This window comes from Xenopus laevis, chromosome 3S (assembly GCF_017654675.1).
Source record: "Xenopus laevis strain J_2021 chromosome 3S, Xenopus_laevis_v10.1, whole genome shotgun sequence".
Taxonomy (NCBI): domain Eukaryota; kingdom Metazoa; phylum Chordata; class Amphibia; order Anura; family Pipidae; genus Xenopus; species Xenopus laevis.
Genome location: NC_054376.1, coordinates 125,704,869 through 125,731,253, shown reverse-complemented (window position 1 = coordinate 125,731,253; position 26,385 = coordinate 125,704,869). Strand labels below are relative to the sequence as shown.

General features: G+C 41.8%; 1 protein-coding gene and 1 non-coding gene across 4 annotated transcripts in view; both read left to right on the top strand.

The window, feature by feature from the left end:
• Window positions 1-515: 515 nt before the first annotated feature.
• Window positions 516-26,385, top strand: part of tnpo2.S (transportin 2 S homeolog) — a 43,254-nt gene continuing 17,384 nt past the window's right edge. The window contains exons 1-16 of one of the 3 annotated variants that reach the window (XM_018239525.2): window positions 516-749; window positions 4,133-4,246; window positions 7,403-7,478; window positions 9,693-9,842; window positions 10,729-10,835; window positions 11,820-11,953; window positions 12,030-12,111; window positions 13,584-13,706; window positions 13,811-13,929; window positions 19,758-19,818; window positions 20,693-20,870; window positions 21,068-21,220; window positions 21,405-21,630; window positions 22,340-22,511; window positions 22,871-22,957; window positions 23,287-23,394. In XM_018239525.2, the coding sequence (XP_018095014.1) occupies window positions 4,148-4,246; window positions 7,403-7,478; window positions 9,693-9,842; window positions 10,729-10,835; window positions 11,820-11,953; window positions 12,030-12,111; window positions 13,584-13,706; window positions 13,811-13,929; window positions 19,758-19,818; window positions 20,693-20,870; window positions 21,068-21,220; window positions 21,405-21,630; window positions 22,340-22,511; window positions 22,871-22,957; window positions 23,287-23,394 (1,875 nt within the window). In that variant the 5' untranslated portion in view covers window positions 516-749; window positions 4,133-4,147. 3 annotated transcript variants of the gene reach the window in all.
• Window positions 22,587-22,658, top strand: LOC121402331. Its single transcript, XR_005966762.1, has one exon. It is a non-coding gene; the product is annotated as a small nucleolar RNA SNORD41 (small nucleolar RNA).

The following is a 26,385-nucleotide window of genomic DNA, read 5'->3' as shown; positions in this document are numbered from 1 at the left end:
CCCTCCATCTGAGGGATGAAAATAAAGACAGGAACCATATAAAACTTTATTAACTGCTGAACTTGATGGATGTGACTTTTCTTTCCACCTCAGAAGCTTCCTCCAAGCAGCCAAAGTCATTCATTTTCTGAAGTTGCCTCACGAGGAAACTTCAGGCGACTTTGGGAAACGAATCGCTCCGAGTGCCATTCCGCCGGCAATTTCCATTTTAGCCGGCGGGAAGGAAGTTTGAGATTAGTCGCCACAAAGAAGAGGCGTTTTATCGAGGGGCGACAAAATCTCCCCAATTCTGAGTGTGCGTCTCTGCCCTAAGGGATAATATAAGTGCCTATAGGAAGGGACAGCTTGAAAGCTCACACAGAGACTATTTTCTCACAAGCCACTACTTTACATGGCATTTGTGCAGCAATTCGACCATCCCCTTGATTCCACAACAAAGATGGCGCTGGCCGCTCCGCCCTCTCCTTTTAATAAGATCACGTGGGCTCGTCAGGGATGAGACAGGCCATCTTTTTCAAATCCTATGGCCTACGGGGGCCGCCGTGGCTCAGAATAACTTAATCCCTCCCATTCCTCGCCGCGCCATTGGTTGGAGGGGAGCGAATGACGTCATCAGCCCGCGCTCCTTCTTTTCGCTTTCTCTCAGTTTCCGCTGCTCGCGAGTCTCCAGCAGCTCCGCGCGGTGAGACCCTGGAGGGAAGGGGGTCGGTAACGTTTACCCAGTAGCTGTTCCTCACGGAAGGGAGAGGGTGAGGGGAGAAGCGTTACCGGTGAATGAGGCGTGTTAAGCCCACAAGTCCCCAGCCGCCCGGCTTTAGAGCTCGTGCTGAGCTACATTTCCTATAGGCCCAGGCGGTGCTGCTGGGAGTTGTAGTCTGATCACGTGTGAAAGGCTGACATTAGAATCGGTTAACTGGGGCGGAAGTTAAGGGGATTTGCCGGGCAAAGTCCCTATAGAGTGACGTGAGGCATCTTATGATGTCAGCAATTGATTCTTGTGTATAATTGTACGTCACGTGTCCAATTGCGTTGCATGCTGGGACCTCAGGGTTAGTGGGCAGCTGTTACTGGCTCTCCTGCCTTTAATTTCAGCCCTGGGCAAAAGGGGAGCCTCATGTTGTATCTATAGGGATTCATGTTTCACTTCTCTGTATGTCTGTAACCTGTTTCTCTTCTCTCTGCTGCTGCTGCTGACATATATATTCCCTGGCTCCCCTAGGATCATGGGAGTTGTGCTTCAGTAGCAGGAAGGATGTGCAATACAGTGGGGGAGGGACTATAATAGGTGGGGAGGGACTATGGCTTCTGTACATTTACACTGCAATTCTTGAAGATGTGATTTGTATTTATAAAGGGCTTGTTCACCTTCAAACAGTTGTTTTCAGATAGATCACCAGAAATAATGACTTTCTATGTGTCACCGTTTTTCTAATAACTCTGTAAGGTTTTTTTGGGAGCTTTCTAATAGTGTAAAGTGTCATTTTTCACCTTCTAAAGCAGCTCTGGGGGGGGAGTCGCCGACCCTGTCAACTGTTCTAAATTGATACATTTAGTTGATACATTTTGTCCCTGCTGAGCAGAATCCCTGAGTTTCATTACAGGCAGCTGTTAGACTTGATACAATAGTTACTAATACTCCAGAGATGCTGCTGAGAAATGGATCAACTAAATGTAGTAAAATTGTAACAGTTCAGAGTCTGCACCTGAATTACTGAGCTGTCAGACTCAAACACCAGAGACACCAACATTCAACTTTACACTTAGATTTTGGAAAAACGGTAAAAAAAAAAATTCAATAATGGAAAATAATTGAAAAAAGTCTTTATTTCTGGGGAACAATCTGAAAACAACTGAACTGAAAAAAGTGTTTGGAAGGAGAAGCAAAGCCTTAAAAAAAATGACTAGAAATGCAGTTTTGTATATAATGAGGCGCAGCAGCCCTATAACCATAATGATCTAGCCCTTCAAAGTTGTCCCCGGCAGCTCCCCATCTTGGATCTGGTTAGGCATCTTTTATGTGTCAGCGGCTCTGCACATGCTCAGTGGGCTCTGCACTCCTTATGGATCATCATCAAAACAGGGGGCAGCAGCCCAGAGCCTGTGCTTTCTAGCCTCATTATGTTTTTCTGTCTTTAAATACCATCTTTGTACTGTCATTTATTACTTGTATTATCATGTTTGTATATATATATATATATATATATATATATATATATATATATATGTGTGTGTGTATATATATATATATATATATATATATATATATATAATGTGTATGTTTATGTAGTGTGACTAGTATAGGTTCATTTACTGAGAGGATATCCTTAAAGGAGAAGTAAACCTCTTATTAAAAAAAAAAAACCCTACCCTACATAGACCCCCCTCCCTCCTTCCCCCCAGCCTAGCTGCTACCCCAGGCAAATGCCCCTAACTTACCCCTCCGTTACGGTTGCCACCTTTCGGCCTTCCTATATATTTAGATTTTTTCTTCCCTATTAATAACTTTGGGGTCAAGTCTAATTTTTACTGGTCAGGCTGGTAAAATACTGGCCAGGTGGCAACCCTACAGGGGCAGATTCACGGCATCGGAGTTCGCGGCAGCCATCTTCTTCTCTTCGTTCTTCATTGGGAAGTAAGTCTTCGGATTTTTGTCAACTATGCATGCGCCGAAAGTCACGAAAATTGCTGAACCGCCAGATGAAGACCGAAGAAGAAGATGGCTGCCGTGAACTCTGATGCCGTCAATCTGCACTGAGGGGTAAGTAAAAAGTTAGGGGCATTTGCCTGGGGTAGCAGCTAGGCTGGGGGGAGGAAGGAGGGTGTCTATGGGGGGTAGGGTTTTTTTAATAAGGGGTTTACTTCTCCTTTAAAGGGGTTGTTCACCTTTGAATAAACTTTTACATCGATGAAGAGTGTGATATTCTGAGACAGTTTGCAACTGGTTTTCATTTATTATTTGGGGCTTTTGAGTTATTTCGTGTTTTACTCAGCAGCTCTGCAGTTTCAGCACTCTGGTTGCTATGGTCCACATTACCCTAGCAACCATGCATTGATTTGAATGGAATATGAATAGGATTGACCTGAATAAAAAGACAAGTAGTAAAAAGTATCAATAACAATAAATGTGTAGCCTTACAGAGCATTTGTTTTTAGATGGGTCAGTGACCCCCATTTGAAGCTAGAAAGAGTCACAAGAAGAAGGCAAATAATTCAAATGCTATAAAAAAAAAAATCAAGGCCAATTGAAAAGTTGCTTAGATTTACTAATTCTTTTAGATATTAAGTTAACCTAAAGGTGAGCCACTCCTTTAATGCTTCTTGCATTTGAATCCCTCCAATTCCCCCCCCCCATAGAAGGTGGTGAAGTTGTAAATTCCTTTACTGCACTGCTGTTTTTCTGTATCTACTTCACATCATGATTAGGGAGACACTGGTGCAGTCCAGACCTGGTACATGCTTTTCAGACAATGGCTAAAGTAACATCTTATGGTTTTTTTTTTTTTTTAATATCATTTTTATTGAACATTCAGTGAAAAATGGGTCAGGGATACAGAAATAAAGAGGGGAGGCAGCATTGTTTCATAGCACTGATTGCAAAATGTATACATCCTCAACCAGACGCCATATGTGAGGCTATCTAATGTCAGTTCAAAGTGAGCGGTTACTGCTAAGAACCAATAAGTTGCTTGTATTCAGCAGAATCCCTAAACAGGAACCACCGCAGCCATATATCCCTAAAGTGTTGTTTTCCTGTATAGGAGGAGAGTTCCTAGAAAATGACAATTTATTTATCCATTACTTGGGTTTAGGGGGAGGTAGTGGATTTCCACAGTCTGGGGATCAATATCTTAGCGGCATTCAGTATGTGCTTTTCTACAGTGGTGTCCGGGACATTTTCTGCATCGTCCCCACCTTTTCTGGAAAAAAATACCGGCCTTTCTATATATTTAACTTTGATATTTGATGTTACTGGTCCTTTAATGGCAGAATATATTAACTGAAAGGCACTTGGGTTCATAAAGTGAAGCTTTGTACCCCTCCCGCCACCGACCCCAATGAGAATCCCTTAATCACAGGGCAGGAGAGGAGACGTATATACAAGTTAAAGTACTTACTTTCCCTTTCTTTTCAGTTTATAGTTGCCGCGATGGACTGGCGCCCAGATGAGGAAGGACTGCAGCAAGTGTTGCAGCTGCTAAAGGATTCTCAGTCCCCAGACACTGGAATCCAGAGGATAGTGCAGGATGTATCCTTTCATTGCCGCACTCAGTAGCAAGTCACAATCACCGTTTCTCTGTCACAATTTGATACACTATTTTATACATTTCTCAGCAGAATCCACCTCTACTAAACCTGCTCCTGCAGCGCTAAAGTCTGTATAACTAATGTCTTACCTGCGGTTTTTTGAATGATGTAGCAAAAGTCAGCTGGTTAACAGACCTGTGGGGAAGCACCCAAGGCATTGTGGGAAATGGTCATGTTTGGATATTGCGTTAAGAGCCAGAACCAACAGTGTAGAAATGGACCAACAAATGCTGCTGCTGTTATTATTTTTATAAATAACTATAAAGGGGTTGTTTACCTTCCAATGCTTTTTTCCAGTTCAGTTGGTTTCAGATTGTTCACCAGAAATAGCCTTTTCCCAATTATTTTCTATGTGTGACATTGAAGTGTAAAGTGTCGTGTCACTTTGTAAAGGAGCTCTGGGAAAAGGGGGGGTCGCCGACTCTGTAAACTGTTCTAAATTGATGCATTTCTTATCTTTGTCCCCTTGCTGAGCAGAATCCCGGAGTTTCATTAAATGGGTTGTTCAAGGAGTTAACTCTTAGTATGATGTAGAGAGTGATATTCTGAGACTATTTGCAGTTGGTTTTCATTTTTTATTATTTGATGTTTGTAATTTATTCAGCAGCTCTCCAGTTGGAAATTTCAGCAGCCTGGTTGCTAGGGTCACAATTCCCCTAGCAACCATGCATTGATTTGAATAAGAGACTGGAAAATGAATAGCAGAGGCCTGAATAGAAAGATGTGTAACAAAAAGCATTTGTTTTAAGGTGACCCCTCATTTGAAAGCTGGAAGGGTTGAAGAAGGAGGCAGATTAAAAAACTAGAACAAATAAATAAGGAAGACCAGTGGAATAGGTGCTTAAAATTAGCCATTCTTTAAAGTTTAGGCAACTGTTAGAATTGATTATTATGATTATGATTATACTCATTTAGATATAGAAGAATTGTGCTTAAAGTAGAGTTTCAGGCTGATTTATTGAATATTTCTGCAAAACCCCTAATAATCCCTCCCTTCTCTTTCACTTCCTGCTCCGTGAATTCCCAGGATGTGCACTCAGCTCACTGCACTGTAGGACAGGAACCAATCAGAAGCTAGCAGGACCTGATAGGGAACTGAAGCCTGTCTGTGCTTGTGTCACTGCAGGGCTGTGATTGGCTGTCCCCTCCTACTGTGCTTCTGGCAGGGACCATTAGGACACGCCCACCCCTCATTTGAAATACAGACAGGGACCAGAGAACATCTATAGGGAGCTCCATTAAAGGGGCTATTTTTATAGATACTAATTTTTAGCACCATGTAAAAGCAACACCGTATATTACTTATAATTGCCTACAAAATTAGTTTTTTGTTTTTTTTTTCATTTATCCTATATGTCTCCTTTAAACTTAGATTTTGGACAAACTGTAAAAAAATAAAGAATGGAAAGTAAAACAATCTGAAAACAACTCAATAAAAGTATTTGGAATGTTGATTAGATTTCAGTTGGTTTAATTATGCAGGTGTATTTCCCGTTTAAGTGTGCTTTTTTGGCTTGTAGGCCTCCTAAAAATGGCATTGTTATTGAATTGTGCATGAGGCAGAAAGATCCAGATGCCTCTGTTCATGTCGTTCTTAAAATGAACTTGGCTTCCTGCGTGTGCAGAGGAAGCAACTGCCATGTGGGACCGGCTTGAGTGCGCCAGCGAGTGGCATGTGGGAGTAGAAGGCATGTGACTCACTGCGGAGAAAGCACAGAACCTTCATGTCTACTGTGCTAAATTATATTCCACATTGCACCCTCAGGATTAGATAAAGGGGTACAGTTCTGTAGAATGCCTCCCCCCCAGGGACCAATCAATACAAGGCTGGTGGGAAGCTGGAACCAATTTTCTGGACATTGATAATGTTGTGCCTTAAGCTACTAAAAATGCCTTCCCCTTTAAACAAAACAGGGATTGTTTGTCCATATATATTGCAATATATTTAATCTGGCCATAGTTATCCCCGATGTGGCCAGTCCACACTGTCATGGGAAAACATGTTTTTAGTAAATAGCGCTGATCCAGCAGACTTCTGCACTGAAATCCATTTTTTAAAATAGCTAACAGTTTTTTTATATTCAATTTTGAAATCTGACATGGGGCTAGACATATTGACAGTTTCCCACCTGCCCCCAGTCATGTGACTTTGGCTCTGATAAACTTCAGTCACTCATTACTGCTGTACTGCAAGTTGGAGTGATATCACCCCCTCCCTACCCCCCTCCAGCAGCCTAACAACAGTACAGTGGGAAAGTAACCAGATAGCAGCTCCCTAACACAAGATAACCGCTCCCTGGTAGATTTAAGAACAGCACTCGATAGTAAAATCCAGGTCCCACTGAGACACATTCAGTTACATTGAGTAGGAAAAACAGCAGCCTGCCAGAAAGCAGTTCCATCCTAAAGTGTTGGCTCTTTCTGAAATCACATGACCAAGCAAAATGATCTGAGATGCACCTACACACCAATATTACAACTAAAAGTAGTTCCTTCGTAAAGTGCAAGCACAAGTCACATGACTGGGGGCAGCTGGGAAACTGACAATATGTCTAGCCCCATGTCAGATTTCAAAATTGAATATAAAAATATCTGTTTGCTCTTTTGAGAATTGGATTTCAGTGCAGGAATATTAACTGACGTGTTTTGAAAAAAAAAAAACATGTTTTCCTATAACAGTATCCCTTTAAGTGTTTATTTGTGGTCCCATCTGTATATTATGATACATTTCCCATATTTTACATTTTCCCATATTTTACATGATTTTATTCTGGTTCCTTGAAAAACGTAAACTGGGGGTTCTCCTGTATATATAACTACTCTGCAAGGAACCAGCTGATAATAGATGATACTTATACAGCTTTGGAATTATTATGCATTTCCCCTGCAGGCCAGAAGGGGAGCTGTTTATAGAAGCTGTACAGTTTCTCAGCAGGTGGGTGGGGCTCATGTATGTGGCAGAACACAGCAGGAAATGATAAATGCAAGTTCCCCCGGAAACCGGGATCGCAGGGCTTTCTGACCCAGTAGGAATGATACATAACAGAGTGTGTAGAATATACCAAAATTCAATGTTTTTTCCTGAGCTCGTATGCAGAAACTCAAGCAGCTGAACCAGTACCCAGACTTCAATAATTACCTCATCTTTGTGCTGACGCGGCTCAAGTCTGAAGGTGAGTGTGTACAATCACATGCTACGTTTTTGATTGCTCCCATATTAATAGTAGCCATGGCAACATAATGAGTGTGCTCATGCACCCCGTTACCGATCCTCCTGTAAATGCTAGTTTGGCACAGACTGACTCGGATCAATGAGTAATAACAGCCGGTGCAGACACCATAGGTTGTGCATACCTCCCAACTGTCCCTTTTTCGGAGGGACAGTCCCTCTTTTGACAGCTCAACCCGCAGTCCCTCATTTGTACTGGAAAGTCCCTCTTTTCTCTGCACTGAACAGCCAGAAAAAGAAACAAAGTTTCTCACTTAATTGGCTTTTAGCAGAGAGTACAGAACAGCTAACAGGTGCAAATAAGATACTTTGTAACAATTTTGAGACACAAAAACACAGTTTAGATAAGGAGAAATATTTTCAAACTTTCATAACCTGCCAGATTTTGTAAAACAAACATGGTAATTAGGGGGTGTGGCCACATAAAGGGGTGTGGTCAATGCGCTACGTGCGGGGAAAAAATTTTTGTCCCTCTTTTTACTTCCAAAATGTTGGGAGGTATGGGTTGTGGCATCCCAGCAGGCCAAGCACATTCTTCAACATTTACCATGTGAACTAAGGCAGTCGAGCTGAATCCTGTCCTTGTTCTCACTATTCCGTCTTTAACCCTTTCAAGTCATTGAGTAGTATTTGCTACATGTGTAACCCCCTCATCCCATTCCTTGCTCTTGTTGCATTTGTGTGTGCATGACCCCAGCCTCGGTGCCCTGAAATGGTAAAGGAACAGTTCTGTGCAAAATAAAAAATGTTTCTAATATAGTTAGTAATGTATAAAGGCTGGAGTGAGTGGATGTGTAACATAATAGCCGGGACACTACTTCCTGCTTTTCAGCTCTCTAACTCTGAGTTAGTCAGTGACTATAAGGGAGGCCACATAGGACATAACTGTTCAGTGAGTTTGTAATTGATCTTCGGCATTCAGCTCAAATTCAAAAGCAACAGTTATGACCCATGTGGCTCCCCCTTAAGTCAGTGATTGGTTACGGCCTGGTAACCAATCATTGGAAACCAAAAGAGCTCAAAAGCAGGAAGTAGTGTTCTGTTAGACATCCAGTCATTTCAGCCTTTATACAATACATTTTTGGCTATATACCCAGTTTTTAGTTTTACCCTGAACAATTCCTTTAAAGGGGTTGTTCAACTTTGTTAACCTTTAGTATGATGTAGAGCATGATATTCTGAGACAAATTGCAATTGGTTTTCATTTTTTGTGGATGAGTTATTTAGCTTTTTTATTTCAGCCATCTTGTTGCTAGGGTCCAAATTACATTACATTTGGTTTTTAGAGTCAGTGACCCCCCCCCCCCCCCCAATTTGAAAGCTGGAAAGAGTCAGAAGAAGAAGGCAAATAATTAAAGGGGAACTATCATGCAAATAAAAATTTAATATAAGCTTCATCATACTGAAATAAGTAACTTTCTAAATGCAATCAATTAAAAATTCTATACCGTTTCAAAAATAAACATGTTTATCTCCACTGTCCCTCTCTCAGCATCTGTTTCTCTTCATTCTCTCTTCATGCAGCAGTTGGGTGTCAGATATTCATTGACAGATCCAATATATCTTATAGGGGGGGATTCCTTTTGCCTAGCAGATGTATTAGAACTCACTCTATTAAAATCACCAGACATCATGTCTCTCTACATGCAGGATTTGTGCAAAGGGCAGTTATTTCGTTAGATGAATGATCCCATATATCTTATAGGGGATTCCTTTCCTAGCAGATGAATTAGCTCTCACTCAAATAACTGATTCCAGTACAAACAAAATCTAACAAAATAACTGCATTTTGCACAAATCCTGCATGTAGAGAGACATGATGTCTGGTGAGTTTAATAGAGTGACCTCTAATACATCTTCTAGGCAAAAGGAGCCCCCCTATAAGATATATTGGATCATTCATCTGACACCAAACTGCTGCATGAAGACAGAATGAAGAGAAACCAATGCTGAGAGAGGAATGGTGAAAATAAACTTGATTATTTCAGAAACAATGCAGAATTTTTAATTTATTATATTTAGAAAGTTTCTTATTTAGTATGAGGAAGCTTAAATTTTCATTTTCTTTGATCCCCTTTAAAAAACTAAAAAAATGAATGAAGACCAAGAATTCACCATTCTATAACTACCCCTTTAATTTTAATTCCTTTCTTTGCAGATGAGCCAACACGGTCCCTTAGTGGGCTGATCCTGAAGAATAATGTGAAAGCGCATTATCAGACCCTCCCACAGACCGTATCTGACTTTATAAAGCGGGAATGCCTGAACAGCATAGGAGACTCTTCCTCCCTCATCAGGGCCACAATTGGTAAGTCTGGCCTGTTATTGGGGGGTATTGGCTACTTCCCATTCATAACCCTGGATATGATGCACGCAATTAACCTGATATAGTGTGAGGGTCACTGTATTCATACTGTCTGATCCAGGGGAGCACTTCTGATTTCTGATGTCATGGATGATATAAGCCTAACTTTATATTAACTTCCATATACTGATGGAATATAATTTTGACTACTTAAAAGATAAGTAATCCTTTAATATAACTAAATGTAAAATTGATGAAGGTGCTATTCTAAACACTTTTGTAATTTACATTCATTATATATATTTTTTTAATTCCAAGATTTTAAGGGATACATGTACTGTTAATAGGAATGAATTTTGTTACAACAGCACCACCTGCTGGTCAGTTTCCCACCAGTCTGACCAGCAAGTAGTCAAGGAAGTTGTCAGGAGAAAGAAAGAGGCTGCTCTGATGTTCTTCTGCTTAGGAAAGATGTGAGAAAGGTTTCTAATTCTTTTCCTAAACAGAAGAACATCAAAGCAGCCTCTTTCTTTCTCCTGACAACTTCCTTGACTACTTGGTGGTCAGACTGGTGGGAAAATGACCAGCAGGTGGCGCTGTTGTAACAAAATTCGTTGATATTAACAGTACATGTATCCCTTAATATCTTGACATTAAAAGAAAATAAATAATGAATGTAAATTAAAAAAGTGCTTAGAATAACACCCTCATCAATTTTACATTCACATATAAAGGTTTACTTATCTTTTAATAGTATTGTGCAACTGAAACAGTTGTTATGGCTGCTACCAGATTCACAGAGAAGGGATTCTTTAATGCATTAAACAGTCCCACACCTTTTCCTGCCAAGTCAGATGTAACAGGCTATGTACTGCCGTTTCTCTCCTAGGTATCCTTATCACCACCATTGCTTCCAAGGGCGAGCTGCAAACGTGGCCGGAGCTTCTACCCCAGCTGTGTGACTTGCTCAATTCTGAGGATTACAACACGTGCGAGGTACAAGCCAATGGCAGCTCACCTGACACCTGAGGCAGGTGGAACTGAGGTTTGGCCCTTGTGTCCTGAACAAATACTGTCTTTTTTTGTTTTAATCACTATCAGGATTGGATGTCAGACCCTCAAATTTCCCAGGTTGAATGCCCCCTTAATAAGACACTTTCTTTAAAGAATAAGTAAAACTTTAAAAAAAAGTCACTGTAAATTGATGATTGTGCTATTCTAAGCACTTTTGTAATTTACATTCATTATTTATTTTCTGTTTATTCCAAGATATTAAGGGATACATGTGCTGTTAATATGAATGAACTTTGTTACAACAGCGCCACCTGCTGGTCAGTTTCCCACCAGTCTGACCAGCAAGTAGTCAAGTAAATTGTCAGGAGAAAGAAAGAGGCTGCTTTTCCTATTTGTGCTCGAAAACTATCAAGCAGGTGGGGCTGTTGTAACAAAATTCATTCATATTAACAGTAAATGTATCCCTTGATATGTTGCAATAAAACATAAATAAATAATGAATGAAAATTACAAAAGTTCTTGGAATTCAGTTACTGTACATTGAGTAGGAGAAACAACAGCCTGCCAGAAAGCAGTTCCATCCTAAAGTGCTGGCTCTTTCTGAAAGCACATGACCAGGCAAAATGACCTGAGATGCACCTACACACCAATATTACAACTAAAAAAAATACAATTGTTGGTTCAGGAATGAGATTTTATATTGTAGAGTGAATTATTTGCAGTGTAATTTATAAATAAAAACAACACCAATAAAAAGAGAGCAGGTCTATTCCTTTACTTTCTACACTTAAACCGTGGGCTGAGTTGGGATGAATTTGTTGGACATGCAGTACTGTGGAGCAGATTATTCACATGTCTCTATTGTTGGAAGAGTGCTAGTTGATACCTTTGCTCATTATGCATGTAAGCTTGCTAAGGTGCCTGTTGCTTCCACTGGTTTTACCGTTGACTTTCCTCTGTTATCAGGGTGCCTTCGGGGCTCTGCAAAAAATCTGTGAGGATTCCTCCGAACTCCTAGATAGTGATGCATTAAACAGGCCGCTCAATATCATGATCCCCAAGTTCTTGCAGTTCTTTAAGCATTGCAGTCCCAAGATCAGGTAAATCCTATACACCGCTTCTTTCTGCCACTGCTCCTATTTGCTTCCTGATTAACATCTGTTCTTTCCTCTGTAGGTCCCATGCCATTGCCTGCGTGAATCAGTTCATCACAGACCGGGCACAGGCTCTCATGGATAACATAGACACTTTCATTGAGGTGAGAGCTTTCGGGCAATAAGGGGGACTATCGCCAAAATGAAAATTTTATATAAGATTCATCATACTGAAATAAGAAACTTTCTAAATACAATCAATTAAATATTCTGTACTGTTTCTGAAAGAATTAGATTTATCTTCACTATTTTTTTTCTCAGCATCTGTTCCTTTTTATTCTGTCTTCTTGGGTGACAGATATTCATTGACAGATATATATCTTATAGGGGGCTCCTTTTGCCTAGAAGATGTATTAGAGCTCACTCTAAAGGAGAACTAAACCCCCTGTTAATCAAAAATCCCCATCCCCTTCTGTCGATTGGACTGCTTTCTCCCTCCTTAGTAACCCAGTGGAAAAAGTATCCCTGTCGTGTACCTTGGCATAATTATGCAGAGTAGCACAGCGGAACACTTTAGTGCCTTCTTCTGTATCTTCGGATATTCTTCTTCTCCTTTGGCAATCCTTGGGGCTATACCCGTGCAAGCACATTAGGCACAAGTACGAGAATGGTCCCAACTGCACATGCGTGAAAAAGCTCTGTGCCGGCGTTCACTTCCGTGAGGAACCAGAAGATACAGAAGATGGCGCCGGTGTGCTCCGCTGCGCGACTCTGCATGAATATGCCAAGGCATATTGATATGGGACACTTTTTCCACTGAGTTACTAAGGAGTTAGAAAGCAATGAGGGGGGCAAATGGACGGAAGGGGATGGGGATTTTTGATTTAACGGGGGTTTTTTTCTCCTTTAAAATCACCAGGCGTTACGTCTCTCTACATGCAGGCTTTGTGCAAAAGGCAGTTATTGTTAGATTTTGTTTGTACTGGAATAAGTTATTTGAGTGAGTTCTAATTCATCTGCTAGGAAAGGAAATCCCCCTATAAGATATATTGGATCATTCAGCTAACAAAATAACTGCATTTTGCACAAATCCTGCATGTAGAGAGACATGATGTCTGGTGATTTTAATAGAGTGAGCTCTAATACATCTTCTAGGCAAAAGGAGCCCCCTATAAGATATATTGGATCTAACTGTCAATGAATATCTGACACCCAACTGCTGCATGAAGAGAGAATGAAGAGAAACAGATGCTGAGAGAGGAATAGTGAAGATAAACTTGATTATTTCAGAAACGATGCAGAATTTGCAATTGATTTTATTTAAAAAGTTTCTTATTTCAGTATGAGGAAGCCTATATTAAATTTTAATTTTTGCGATAGTCCCCCTTTAACTTTTTAGAGCTGCTATTGTGTTGTGCCGCCCGAATGTATGTACAACACACTTGCAAATGATAAGTCTGGAGTACCTTTTGGAGATGATGCAACAGAACTTGACCTGACCCAGAGTGAGGGTATTTGTATTCATACTGTCTGATCCAGGGTAGTCTCTAGCTAGTACTGTATCCAGCCGGCAAGTCCGAAGCTACATACTGTGCTTGCTCTGCATTACAATATCTACTGCTCACTATAATTGCAGCAATTGTTTGCCCTGGCGGTGGATGAGGACCCTGAGGTTCGGAAGAATGTGTGTAGGGCGTTGGTTATGTTGTTAGAGGTGCGGATAGATCGACTGCTCCCGCACATGCACAGCATAATACAGGTAGGGAATTTACCTTTATCACTGTTATTTATTCTTTTTATATTAGTTGCAGCTGCCCTGTCACTTTTTTGTACATGGCATCACTGAGTAATCTTTCTCCCCAGTACATGCTGCAGAGAACGCAAGATAACGACGAGAATGTTGCATTAGAGGCCTGTGAGTTTTGGCTAACATTAGCTGACCAGCCCATCTGTAAGGAAGCCCTGTCCAACCACTTGGTGCAGTAAGTATCCCACAGCGCAAACCCTTACATACACTGTATTACACCTAGTGCTTATGGTATAGTCTCTGATGTTAAGATCCCATCTATTGTACAGCGCTGTAGAATATACTGGTGCTTTATAAATACGTGAGAGCTGAACACTGTTATAGCAAGGGCATGGGATATTGTGTGCTTTTCTCTGACCGGACTGAATCCTGCCCAGCAGAGCTAACACTGTGCTATACATAAAAATATAGGTAAGGGAAGGTAAACCTGCCACGCAGAGCTTAAAGGGTTTGTTCACCTTCAAACACTTTTTCCAGTTCAGGTGGTTTCAGATAATTCACCAGAAATACACTTTTCTCTGTTGTCTCAAGGGGGACACAGGGACTATGGGGTTAAGCTCCACCCTCCAGGAGGCAGGACACTTATTCAAATGAAAAAATGGGCGTGCCAATACTGTGGCTTAACCCCACACTAGAGCCAATTTAATCAGTTTGTAAGTGTCCTGCTTCCTAGGAGGATGGACAACCTGCAAGCTCTAAGTTCAAGCTTCAAGTAGACAGGGGTGCAACCACAATCAGGGCAACCTGTATATGTTGAGTACACCCCCCTCCGAGGGATGACCGCTGGAGTCATTCCCTGGCCTATCAGGCTATACAGACTCGTATAGGCATGCCTGCATTCCTTGAGGGAGAGCAGAGGGCCTTACAGTGCGCCTGAATGTGAGTAGTATCGGTTTTTACTTCACTCTGTGGTTGCTCCCCCCCCCCCCCCAGGGCTGCTGCTACTTGCCATCGTATCTTAATAGTGCTGCACTTCTAGAAGAGGGGAAGTTTTCGTGTCAGTGAGGCGCCTGTCTCTCTCTTCTTTCCTTCTTCCAGGGCCCTGTGCTCATTTCCCTTCTCTATTCCCTTACCAGCCGCGCCTACCTCAGGTGGGTAACTAAGGGGTTCTGGACCTCGTTTTGGCGCCATTATGGAGGTGCGGCAGCTCGCGCGCTCATTCTGGAACGCATACTGAGAGGAGGGGGCGGAACCGGGTTCCAAGCCTCTCTTTTACACCCTTCTCACTGCGGTGGCCATTTTACCGCTTCAGTGCCTTACCTGAGGCCACGCACAAGTCCCTCTAGCTCTGGCCTACATCTTCCAGGTGGTTGGTTGCTTACTCCTCCAGCACAGTGCCACTACCAGAGGCTCCTCTTGAGCGGACCTCCTTCAGCAGCAGTGCCATAATAGGCACATTGCGCACTACTCACAGCCAAACATTCAGCAGGTACCACAGACACTGCTCATGGCAGAAGGTAAGTCAGGGGGACTATTCCCCAGGGCAGGGGGGGGCAGAGCAACAGCAGGACAAATTACCTATTTTGCCTGCAAGAATTGCCACTCCAAATTTCAGGGGGTCAGGGCGAGCCCCTTTGCAGATCTTGCTCCAAGGGAGCCCCTCCTGTCCCAGGAGGTCCCAATACTCCTCATACGGATCTGTCCGGCCCTTCGTCAGGGGACGACACTCCACAAGACAGCACGGCGGGGCCCTCTTCAGAACCCCCTGCTCCCCTATGGGCTCTTCAGCTGTCACAGTCACTGACCTCCCTTCAAAATTTACCTTCCATTGCAGATAATTTGGGCAGAGCCTTGACCAGGGTCAAATGTCCAGTGGGTAATGCAAGAGACCAGAAACTTCCAAGCCACACACATGGGCCCACACTCCCTCTGATGGTTTAACAGCGGGAGGGGATTCCTCTCACTCAGAGGGCGAACTCCCTCCCTCGAAGGTGTCTTCGGAGGATGACGAGGAACTTGAGGATGAGGCTAAGGGCCACAATGTCCAACATGACGTTGAGCATATCATCAAGGGTGTAACAGAGGTATTAAAAGTCTCTCAGTCAAAGGAACAGGCTCAAACCACCAGCTTGTTTAAGAGACAACACAAATCCTCAGTCTGTTTTCCATCACATGATCAGCTTTTAGCTATCATACAAGAAGAGGAATTTTTTTTTTTGGAAAGAAAAGTTCGAGCTACTCGAAAGTCCTATCCTTTCTTGAAAGATGGTCTATGCCCCCTACAGTAGATGTTCCTGTTTCTAGGTTGTCAAAATCGACTACACTACCAGTAACAGACGCCGCAGCATTCAAGGATCCATCTGACCGAAGCCTCAAAGGTTTTCTGAAAGCTGTTTATTCATCAGCCGGTTCTACCCTTCGTCCAGTCCTGGCTTCGGCTTGGGTAGCCAGAGCTATTCAAGCTTGGGCCGAATCTGTCCTTACAGATATCCAGGAGGGTGTTCCTAGAGCAGACCTTATCTCATCAGTACAATCCATAGCTGAGGCCTCGTCCTACCTGTCTGAAACCTCACTAGACGCAGCACTGATCACAGCACGCACGTCAGCCCTATCCGTAGCTGCTCGGCGAACTCTCTGGTTGAAGAATTGGACTGCTGAACTTAGTTCTAAGAAGTCCCTAACTTTGCTCGTATTTAAGGGACAAAGACTGTTTGGTGAGAAACTGGAGAAAATTATTTCCCAAGCCACTGGGGAAAGAGCACATTCCTTCCACAATCTAAGTCTAGATCAACCACATCATTTCATCAGGAAATTTTTTCGTGGCCAATCCGATCGATCTTCAAGACGATACAGTCCGCCTCAGCGCTCCAATTTTAGTTCCAAACCATCTGACAAGGGACGCCCAGCATGGAAGAACAACAAATTCCAGAACAAATCCTCCTCTGACAAGCCAGTGTCAGGATGACGGGCCACCCCCTCTGGAATCGCACACCACAGTCGCAAAAATAAACAGACAAGGATGAACCCACAGCAGAGCAGCACTAGCGGAAGTTCGACAGATTTTAAATTGGGTGGAGTCCAAGGCAGTAAGACTGTCCACTATTCACATCCCAGGAGTAAACAACACCAGAGCGGACTTCCTAAGCCGCAATTTACTAGATCCAGGGGAATGGGAACTTCCCCCGGAAACTTTGCAGAGCTTGTCAGTCATTGGGGACTTCCTCAATCGATCTGATGTCATCCAGAACCAACCGCAAAGTGAACAATGGCAGGAGTGGATGCCATGACACAGTGTTGGCAGTTCCATTTGGCCTACATCTTTCCGCCTCTTCCCATGTTACCACGGGTTCTGAAGAAGATCAGGCAGTCCCTCATCACAGTCATCGTGATAGCTCCATTTTGGCCCAGAAGATCGTGGTTCTCTGGTCTCCAAGAGATGTCCATAGCAACACCCATTTGCTTAGCTCTCAGGAACGACTTACTATGCCAGGGCCCCATAGCACACCACAACCCGGGCCTCTTTGCTTTGACAGGATGGCTATTGAGACAGCCATCTGGAAACGAAAGGGAATAGCGGAGGATGTCATTGCTATTATGTTGAAATCACGCAAGCCCACCTCATCCAGAGCATATCACAGAGTCTGGCACAACTATTGGGATTGGTGCAACGAAACTGCCGTACCCATTGCAAACACGTTTTCCTTCATGGAGTGCAACATTCCTAGAGTACTATCCTTTCTCCAACGGGGTTTACAGTTAGGACTTAAACTCAGCTCTCTGAAGGTTCAGGTGTCAGCTCTGTCAGTATTGTTTCAATATCGATTGGCTCTAGATGATTCCGTCCGCACATTTCTACAGGGTGTAGCACACAAGTCCTCCATTCCTTCCACCTATCCCAGGTTGGGATCTCAATACCGTTCTGGACACTCTTCTGGATCCCACCCGTTCGAGCCCCTAGGAACGATCTGCGAGCAATGGCTTAGCTGGAAAGTAGTATTTCTCGTGGCAATATTTTTAGCTAGAAGAGTATCGGAAATCAGTGCCTTATCTTGCGACCCCGCATTTCTCATCTTCCACAAAGACAAAGCGGTGCTTCACACAATACCTTCCTTTCTACCTAAAGTGGTTTTGTCTTTCCACATAAATCAAGAGATTGTGTTTCCATCACTATGTCCAGACCCCAAGAACGATAAAGAACGAAGACTTCATGGTCTGGTCGTTGTCAGGGCACTTCATTGGTATCTCGAGAGATCCAAGGATTTTCGGCATTCTCAGAATCTTTTTGTAATACCCACCGGGGCCCGACGAGGCATGGCAGCTTCGAAGACTTCCATTGCACGATGGTTGAGAGACCATTCGACAGGCCTACCTAGCCAAAGGAAAATCTCCGCCAGAGGGCATCCGAGCCCTTTCCACGAGGTTGGTGGGAGCCTCCTGGGCATGGTGCAACTCGGCTTCCCTGGACCAGATCTGCAGAGCAGCTACCTGGTCTTCAGTTCAGACTTTCACTAAATTTTACAAACTTGAAACGTTTTCCTCAGCAGAGGCATCATTTGGCCGCAAGGTGTTGCACTCAGTGGTTCAATAAAGTGTCGTCTTCTCGCTCCCACCCTGCTGTTCTGGGGCTGCTTTGTTAAGTCCCCATAGTCCCTGTGTCCCCCTTGAGTCAACAGAGAAAACAGGATTTTTTGATACTCACCATTAAATCTGTTTCCCTGTAGTCGATAGTGGGACACACGGGCTTCCCGCCCTATGCGAGTTTGACCATGTTGGTCTATAAGGAATGTCTTCCTGAGTTACTAAGAATGTTATTAGCAGTGTCTTTGGTACCAACTGATTAGATTAGCTCTAGCGTGGGGTTAAGTCACCGTACTGGCACGCCCCTTTTTTCATTTGAATAAGTGTCCTGCCTCCTGGAGTGTGGAGCTTAACCCCATAGTCCCTGTGTCCCCCTATCGACTACAGAGAAACAGATTTAAGAGTGAGTATCAAAAAATCCTGTTTTCCAATGATTTTCTATTTGTGACCGTTTTTCTAATATTGAAGTGTAAAGTTTAAAGGAGAACTCAACCCGTAACATAAAAAACCCTACCCCCTTAGCTCCTCCCCCCCTACCTGATACCCTTTTACTTACCCCTCGGTGCAGATTCTGTCCTTGGAAGTTCACGGCCGCCATCTTCTTTTCTTCGTTAAACTTCGGAAGCAGATCGTCGTTTTCGGCGCATGCACAGTTGTAGGAATATTCCAGTCCCGAACAACTGCGCATGCGCCGAGAGTCACAAAAGTCTTTTGGGGCATGCGCAGTTGTTCAGGACTGAAATATCACTCAACTGCGCATGTGCCGAAAACGATCTGCTTCCGAAGTTTAACGAAGAAAAGAAAAGATGGTGACCGTGAACTCCCAAGGACAGAATCTGCACCTAAGTTAAAGTAAGTACCAGGTAGGCTGGAGGGAGGGGTAGGGTTTTTTATGTTATGGGTTGAATTCTCCTTTAAAGTTTTAATTTTTCACCTTCTAAAGCAGCTCTGGGAGGGGGGGGTCCCGACTTTTTTAACTGTTCTAAATTGATACATTTAGTTGATATGTTTGTTATGTTTGTCCCTGAATTGATACAGTAGTTGCTAATATTCCACATATACTACTAAGAAATGTATCAACTAAATGTATCAATTAAATGGAGCAAATTGTATCTGTTCAGAATCTGCTACTAAGCTGCCAGACTGAAACACTAGAGACAGGACCATTAAATTTTTGGAGAACGGTAAAAAAGATGGAAAGCAATTGAAAGATGTTTTTGTTTATTTGTTATGAAAACAACTCAAATGAAAAAGTGTTTGGAAGGTGAACAACCCCTTAAAGATCCAGTGTTCAGCGTTGCTGCTTGCATCTGATATTTAACCAGAACTGAACCGCTGTTGAAAATCGTATTCGCAGTGTAAAACTGCTAATGTAACAACTAAACAGAATATTGCTGTAATTTTCAAAGTGAGGCTTTCCGGGAGGAAGGAGTCCGACCTCTGCACAGTTACAGATTTAGATGGCCTTTTTTTTTTTTCTTGCAGATTAATTCCAATTCTGGTGAATGGGATGAAATATAATGAAATTGACATCATTCTGCTTAAGGTGAGTTTACATTACATCTCTCTGCCTCCCTCCTAAAGCCCACTGTTAACTGTCAGTTATACAACTTGTTTAGAGTCTCGAGTGTGATGTTATATGAGTTTGTGGCAAGCACTAGAGAGAGATGGGTATTGCCCTGCCTTGCTAATGACAATAGATGACTGCTCTATACTTTCTGGTTTACAGCAGCGCTATGAATGTATTCACTTAATATGTCCGACCTCTCCTGTCTGCCCTTAGTTCCCCATGCTCATTGCAAACTTAGTTATTAAAGGGGAACTATCTCGAAAATGAACATTTAATATAAGCTTCATCATACTGAAATAAGAAACTTTCTAAATATAATCAATTAAAAATTCTGTACCATTTCTGAAATAATAAAGTTTCTCGTCACTATTCCTCTCTCAGCATCTGTTTCGCTTCATTCTGTCTTCATAGAGCATTTGGGTGTCAGATATTTATTGACAAATCCATTATATCTTATAGAGGGGCTTCTTTTGCCTAGAAGATGTATTAGAGCTCACTCTATTAAAATCACCAGACATCATGTCTCTCTACCTGCAGGATTTGTGCAAAAGTTAGATGAATGATCTAATATATCATATAGGGGGGGGGCTTCCTTTCCTAGCAGATGCTTTAGAACTCACTCAAATAACTGATTCCATGTACTAACAAAATAACTGCCTTTTGCACAAATCCTGCATGAAGAGAGACATGTCTGGTTATTTTAATAGTGAGCTCTAATACATCTTCTAGGCAAAAGGAGCCCCCCTATAAGATATATTGGATCATTCACCTAACGTCCAACTGCTGGACAGTCATTCGTTTGACAGCTAAGTCCCTTCTACACGTGAAATATTTTCTCTGCCCTTGTCAGGGTGATGTGGAGGAAGACGAGACCATCCCAGACAGCGAGCAGGACATCAAGCCACGGTTCCACAAGTCTCGCACGGTGACGCTGCAACATGAAGAGCAGCGAGTACAAGGGGAAGATGATGCAGATGATGAGGATGATGATGATGACGATGACGACACTCTGTCTGACTGGAATCTGAGTGAGTATAAATGATGGAGATGGGTGGACAAGAGAGCAGTATAATATTCTCAGTCCCCTGGACATGATGCAGACTGACTGACCTGACTCACTGAGGGTTCCTTGTATTCATACTGTCTGATCAGGGCTGGATCTGTATCTACACAGAACCCAAACATTTGATGCCTCGTTCATTTTCTCTCATTTGTGGCTTTGCAGGGAAATGTTCAGCTGCTGCTCTGGACATCCTCGCCAATGTGTTTCGGGAGGAACTGCTTCCTCATCTACTTCCCCTTCTGAAAGAACTCCTCTTCCACCCTGAGTGGGTCATAAAGGAGTCCGGGATCCTGGTGCTCGGTGCCATCGCTGAAGGTCAGTGTCACCCACTGCTAAATGATGCATTGCCTCATGATTTATGTCTTCTGTCCTCGTTGCTGTTAGGAACAGCCTTTGCCTCGTTTCATATATGCAGGTTGTTATATACTATCTCTGCCTGTAAAGTGGAAGCGTGAAGTCTTGTGGTTTTATATAATGTTCTGCCTCCTTCCTTCATCAGGCTGTATGCAGGGCATGGTCCCTTACCTGCCTGAGCTCATCCCGCACCTCATCCAGTGCTTGTCAGATAAGAAGGCTCTAGTCCGTTCAATCGCCTGTTGGACGCTGAGTCGCTATGCTCACTGGGTGGTCAGTCAGCCTCCGGACCTCTACCTGAAGCCATTAATGACAGAGCTCCTGAAACGTATTCTAGACAGCAACAAGCGGGTACAGGAGGCTGCCTGCAGGTACAGACACATGCTCACACCAGACACTCGTCCTGTGTGTTGTGTATGGTTTATTTTTCTGACAATTATGCCATCTATCCTTATTATGTATGTAAACACGTTCCACCAATCTGCATGGTGCCAACCAACCATTTTCCTTGCTTTTTCTGTTTCTGATGCTGCGGGGTTTAAGGGATACGTGTACTGTTAATATGAATGAATTTTGTTACAACAGCACCACCTGCTGGTCAGTTTCCCACCAGTCTGACCAGAAAGTAGTCAAGGAAGTTGTCAGGAGAAAGAAAGAGGCTGCTCTGATGTTCTTCTGCTTAGGAATAAAATTAGAAACCTTTCTCGCATCTTTCCTAAGCAGAAGAACATCAGAGCAGCCTCTTTCTTTCTCCTGACAACTTCCTTGACTACTTGCTGGTCAGACTGGTGGGAAACTGACCAGCAGGTGGCGCTGTTGTAACAAAATTCATTCATATTAACAGCACATGTATCCCTGAATATTTTGGAATAGAAAATAATGAATGTACATTGCAAAATTTCACCCTCATCAATTTTACGTCCACTTATTTTAAAGGTTTACTTATCCTTTAATCCCTGTGGATTAAGCACATAAATGTCGGTCCCATCTCCCTACCTGGCATAATTTTGCTCAGATAAAGAATTGATCATATTATGGTTAACCCTTTACTAACTGTAAGTGTATCTTACCCCCACCTAGTGCATTTGCTACACTGGAAGAAGAGGCGTGTACAGAACTTGTTCCTTATTTAAGCTTTATATTAGATACACTGGTGTTTGCCTTTGGAAAATACCAGCACAAGAACCTGCTGATTCTCTACGATGCTATCGGGACCCTGGCCGACTCTGTGGGGCACCATCTTAACCAGCCGGTAAGTGTTGCAGACACCCCAACTCTAGAAGCACAAACTAACAGGTGCAAGCTGTGTACCCTGCTGGAATGATCCCTGGATGTGATGCACACTGTGAATATTGAAGTTATATAATGATACCCTTTGTATTCATACTGTCTGATCCAGGCACTGAGATCCGATCTCTCATTCCGTTTCATAATCTAAGAATATATCCATACACATTGGGCTAATATAATGCTATGCTTGATTATCCTCCATTGCTGTGACCGATATTATCAGACAGAGTAAAATTATAGTCCAATGAATTTGCATTGAATGTTTAGTATCTGTCCCTGTAATGCAATGGGTAAGCATTGATCCATACAGCTTTCTTGCAGGAGTACATTCAAAAACTGATGCCCCCTTTGATCCAGAAATGGAATGAGCTAAAGGATGAAGACAAAGACCTATTCCCTCTACTAGAAGTGAGTTTGGAACTTCCCATTGACTGGTAACGAATTTACTACAGGGCTTGGAATCTGAGGATTGGTGTTTGGGTGTAAATATAGGGGGAATGATGCTGAACCAGAAATATGATGTAACTTGTATTCTTATCGGACTCTTCCGATCCTGTACCTTGCTACAAACTTGACTTTACATGGGTTAGGCAGTTTATTCAAGTGCAATACCAAAATCACCAGGGGCAAACTAAGACCGAAAATCATCTGGTTCAGAGTATTAAAACTCTCAATTGGTTGTGTAAATTAAGAAGTTATAATATTGGATAACCCTGATCAATGTCTCTTCTCTTTAGTGTTTATCCTCCATAGCTACCGCACTGCAAAGTGGCTTCCTACCCTACTGTGAACCCGTATACCAGCGCTGTGTCACACTAGTCCAGAAAACACTCGCCCAGGCAATGGTACGTGCCAATTGTTCTACAATGGGGAAGATGCATTATAAGTTTCAAAAAACATAATTAAAAATCAACCGTAAGAGGAAAGGGACAGAGACGAAGAGAAAATGAAAGAAAGGTGCTAAGAGGAGGCAAGGGTATCCGTTATTTCATACCAGGGTAGCACTGGGAGGGACAACAAAAAAAAGGTTTTTAAAGATCTTATTTTCGCACACTGTAGATTGCTTCATGTAATATATTAATCAAAATTAATAAATCCTCAGAGAACCCAAAAATTGTTGATTTGATTTTTTGAGGTTTTTTAATTCCAAGTACAAAAACAGTGAAAATTGCTGTACAGATATCAATTTAATAAATACAATTAATTATACCACAATTCATGTATATAAAGCACCATATATGGTTTGCACAATATTTTTAAAAGAATAATTTAACTGCTAATCTTAGATTATGCAGATAATGAGGCTTGGAGGAGACGTTTTAAAAACGCATCATTTGGATCAGCATTCCTTGTTTGTCAAATTGACTTATGTCCATGGTATTGACCTGCTTAAGTAAAAGTCACAATGAAGCACTTGTTAGAGGTTTTAAACATTGTATGCAGGACATATTCACTTTGTTGCTGATAATGAGAAACAATGTAGCAGAGTGTGGAAATATATTCAAAACACTTGCAGCCGTAGATACGAAGAGCTGTGCCCTTTTGAAATACTGCGCTGAAAATCCAGATAGATAAGTAGTATGACCGGCTCACATAAATTTCAGGTAGTAAGTATAGGGTTGACTGTCAGTCGGCTACACGCCAAGTATACATTACCACCTTATCGGTGTAGTCTCTGTGGCGGTTACGTTGCTCGCAGAGCTGTCCTAGCTTGCACTTCCAGAGCCGATCTGAAGAGCCAAAGGTCCCAGTCACTCCTCGTTCCACGTATCTGATTTCCAGATTGTTAAATGTACTCAAATGATGGCGTTTCTCTCCTCCACATGGCCAACGCGCGTTTCACCTTGAGCGGCTTCGTCAGGGCTTAGTGATGTCATATTACCTCGCCTCTTATAGCCCTTCTTGTGGTGAGAATTAACAAAAAGGGTTGAATCTTACAATTAACCCTACTATTGCTGTTTTTTCATATAGTGCTACACAATGGTGCCATTCATTTCTATACATATATACATACATTTAAATCGTATTCCTCGCATTTTAACATTTTATTTATTTGTTAACACATGTATTTTTATCAATGTTTTCTGGTTCACAACTCGAGTGGTTCTATCATGCCTATTATTAGTTTTATAGTTTCTTAAGATTATTCCTAACAATTAAAGAATTAAATTATTAAACATTTGCAAATATCACAAAAAAACTCCAAATTTACTATCATCGTTTAAACCATTAGGCCAAAGTGTGTTTAATTCATACATCCACCTTAATTCCTTTGAAGCAGTTTTTTATCAATTTCACCTCCCCGGATCCCCAGGGAAACGTGTTCAATTCCAAACATCTTTAGATTTTTTAATACTCCACCATGCACGTTTCTAAAATGTCTTGCCACCGAGCTTTTTTGTACATTACAATTAATGTCACTGATATGTTCCAGGATACGTCTACCCAAAGGCCTAAATGTTTTCCCAACATATCGCATAGGACAATTGCATTCTATGACGTACACCACAGCAGTGGTTTGGCAATTTATAAAGTTATTTATCTTATAAATTTTTTTATTTTTTAAATGGGTAAAATCCCTACATTTTTTTACATATTTGCAGCATTTACAATGCCCGCATTTGTGCATCCCTTTTTCCGGTTCTGGTAGCCATGTTAAGGCTTTTCCATGACTGCTGTTGACAAAATGACTACTAGTTAGCTTGTCCTTTAAAGATGGCGCTCTTCTTGCGGTCATTCTAGGAAAAGGACTTAAAAAGCTTTTTTAACTCAGGATCAGCTAGTAGAATATCCCAATTTCTTTTTAACACCTGCTGGATATCATACCATTGACTGTTATACTCTGTTATAAATCTCATCTCTGAACTTGTTTGTTTTTGTTTATTTTTGAAAATTAATTCTGTTCGATTTGAAGTTTTGGCCTTTTGATATCCTCTACTTATTGTCTGCTTGCTATAACCCCTATTTGTCAGTCTCTGCGTTAGTTCTTCAGCTTGCTGATCAAAATCAAAATCTTGAGTACAAAAACGGAGAAAAACGAGAAGGGGAAAGAAGTGTAGACAATCAAGTCCAACTAAGGGACAGATCCAGATGGGGTTATTCACCAAAAAGGAGATACAAGAAAAAGATGTATTAGATCAATTACAGATTATAAATCTGTCTTGTTTTGATTTAAAAGAGTCACATATATCACTCTTAACTAAAGGACTTAATTTTTGTCCAACAAAAAAACTTGACAGATTTACAGTAGTAAAAGATCTACATCTATTTGCTAGGAGAGTAGCGTTAAAAAAAATGTATATGCATGTACCATACAAAGTTAATTTGACAACCAATGATTATGTTGGAGTTGACATTCTAGAGTCCCTCTTGATAGAATCAAATACACTATCAGATGAAGACCTTAATGATAAAATAGGTTTCTCATCGTTAAAGAAAAAATCAGAATATATGCCATCCTTTTCACAAGTCCCGAATGTAAAAGCATTTGTTCAAAGGGTAGAAAAGGAGATTCTAGCACTACCAGAAAAACAATCTATTATCAATAATCTGACCAAACAAGAGAGAACTGCTTTAAACGATCTCCGTAATCAAAAGAATTTAATAATTAAAGTGGCGGACAAAGGAGGTAATATAGTCATAATGGAAGAAGACAAATATAAAAAAGAAGTTTTGCGTCAATTAAATGATAAGAATCAATATGAAATATTACAAAGAGATCCCAAAATGACCATTAAAACTAAACTAAAATCTATATTATTGGAAGCTAAAATGAATGGGATAATTTCAGAAAGAGAATTTGAGTATTTGAATGTTAAAAATCCGGTGACCCCAAC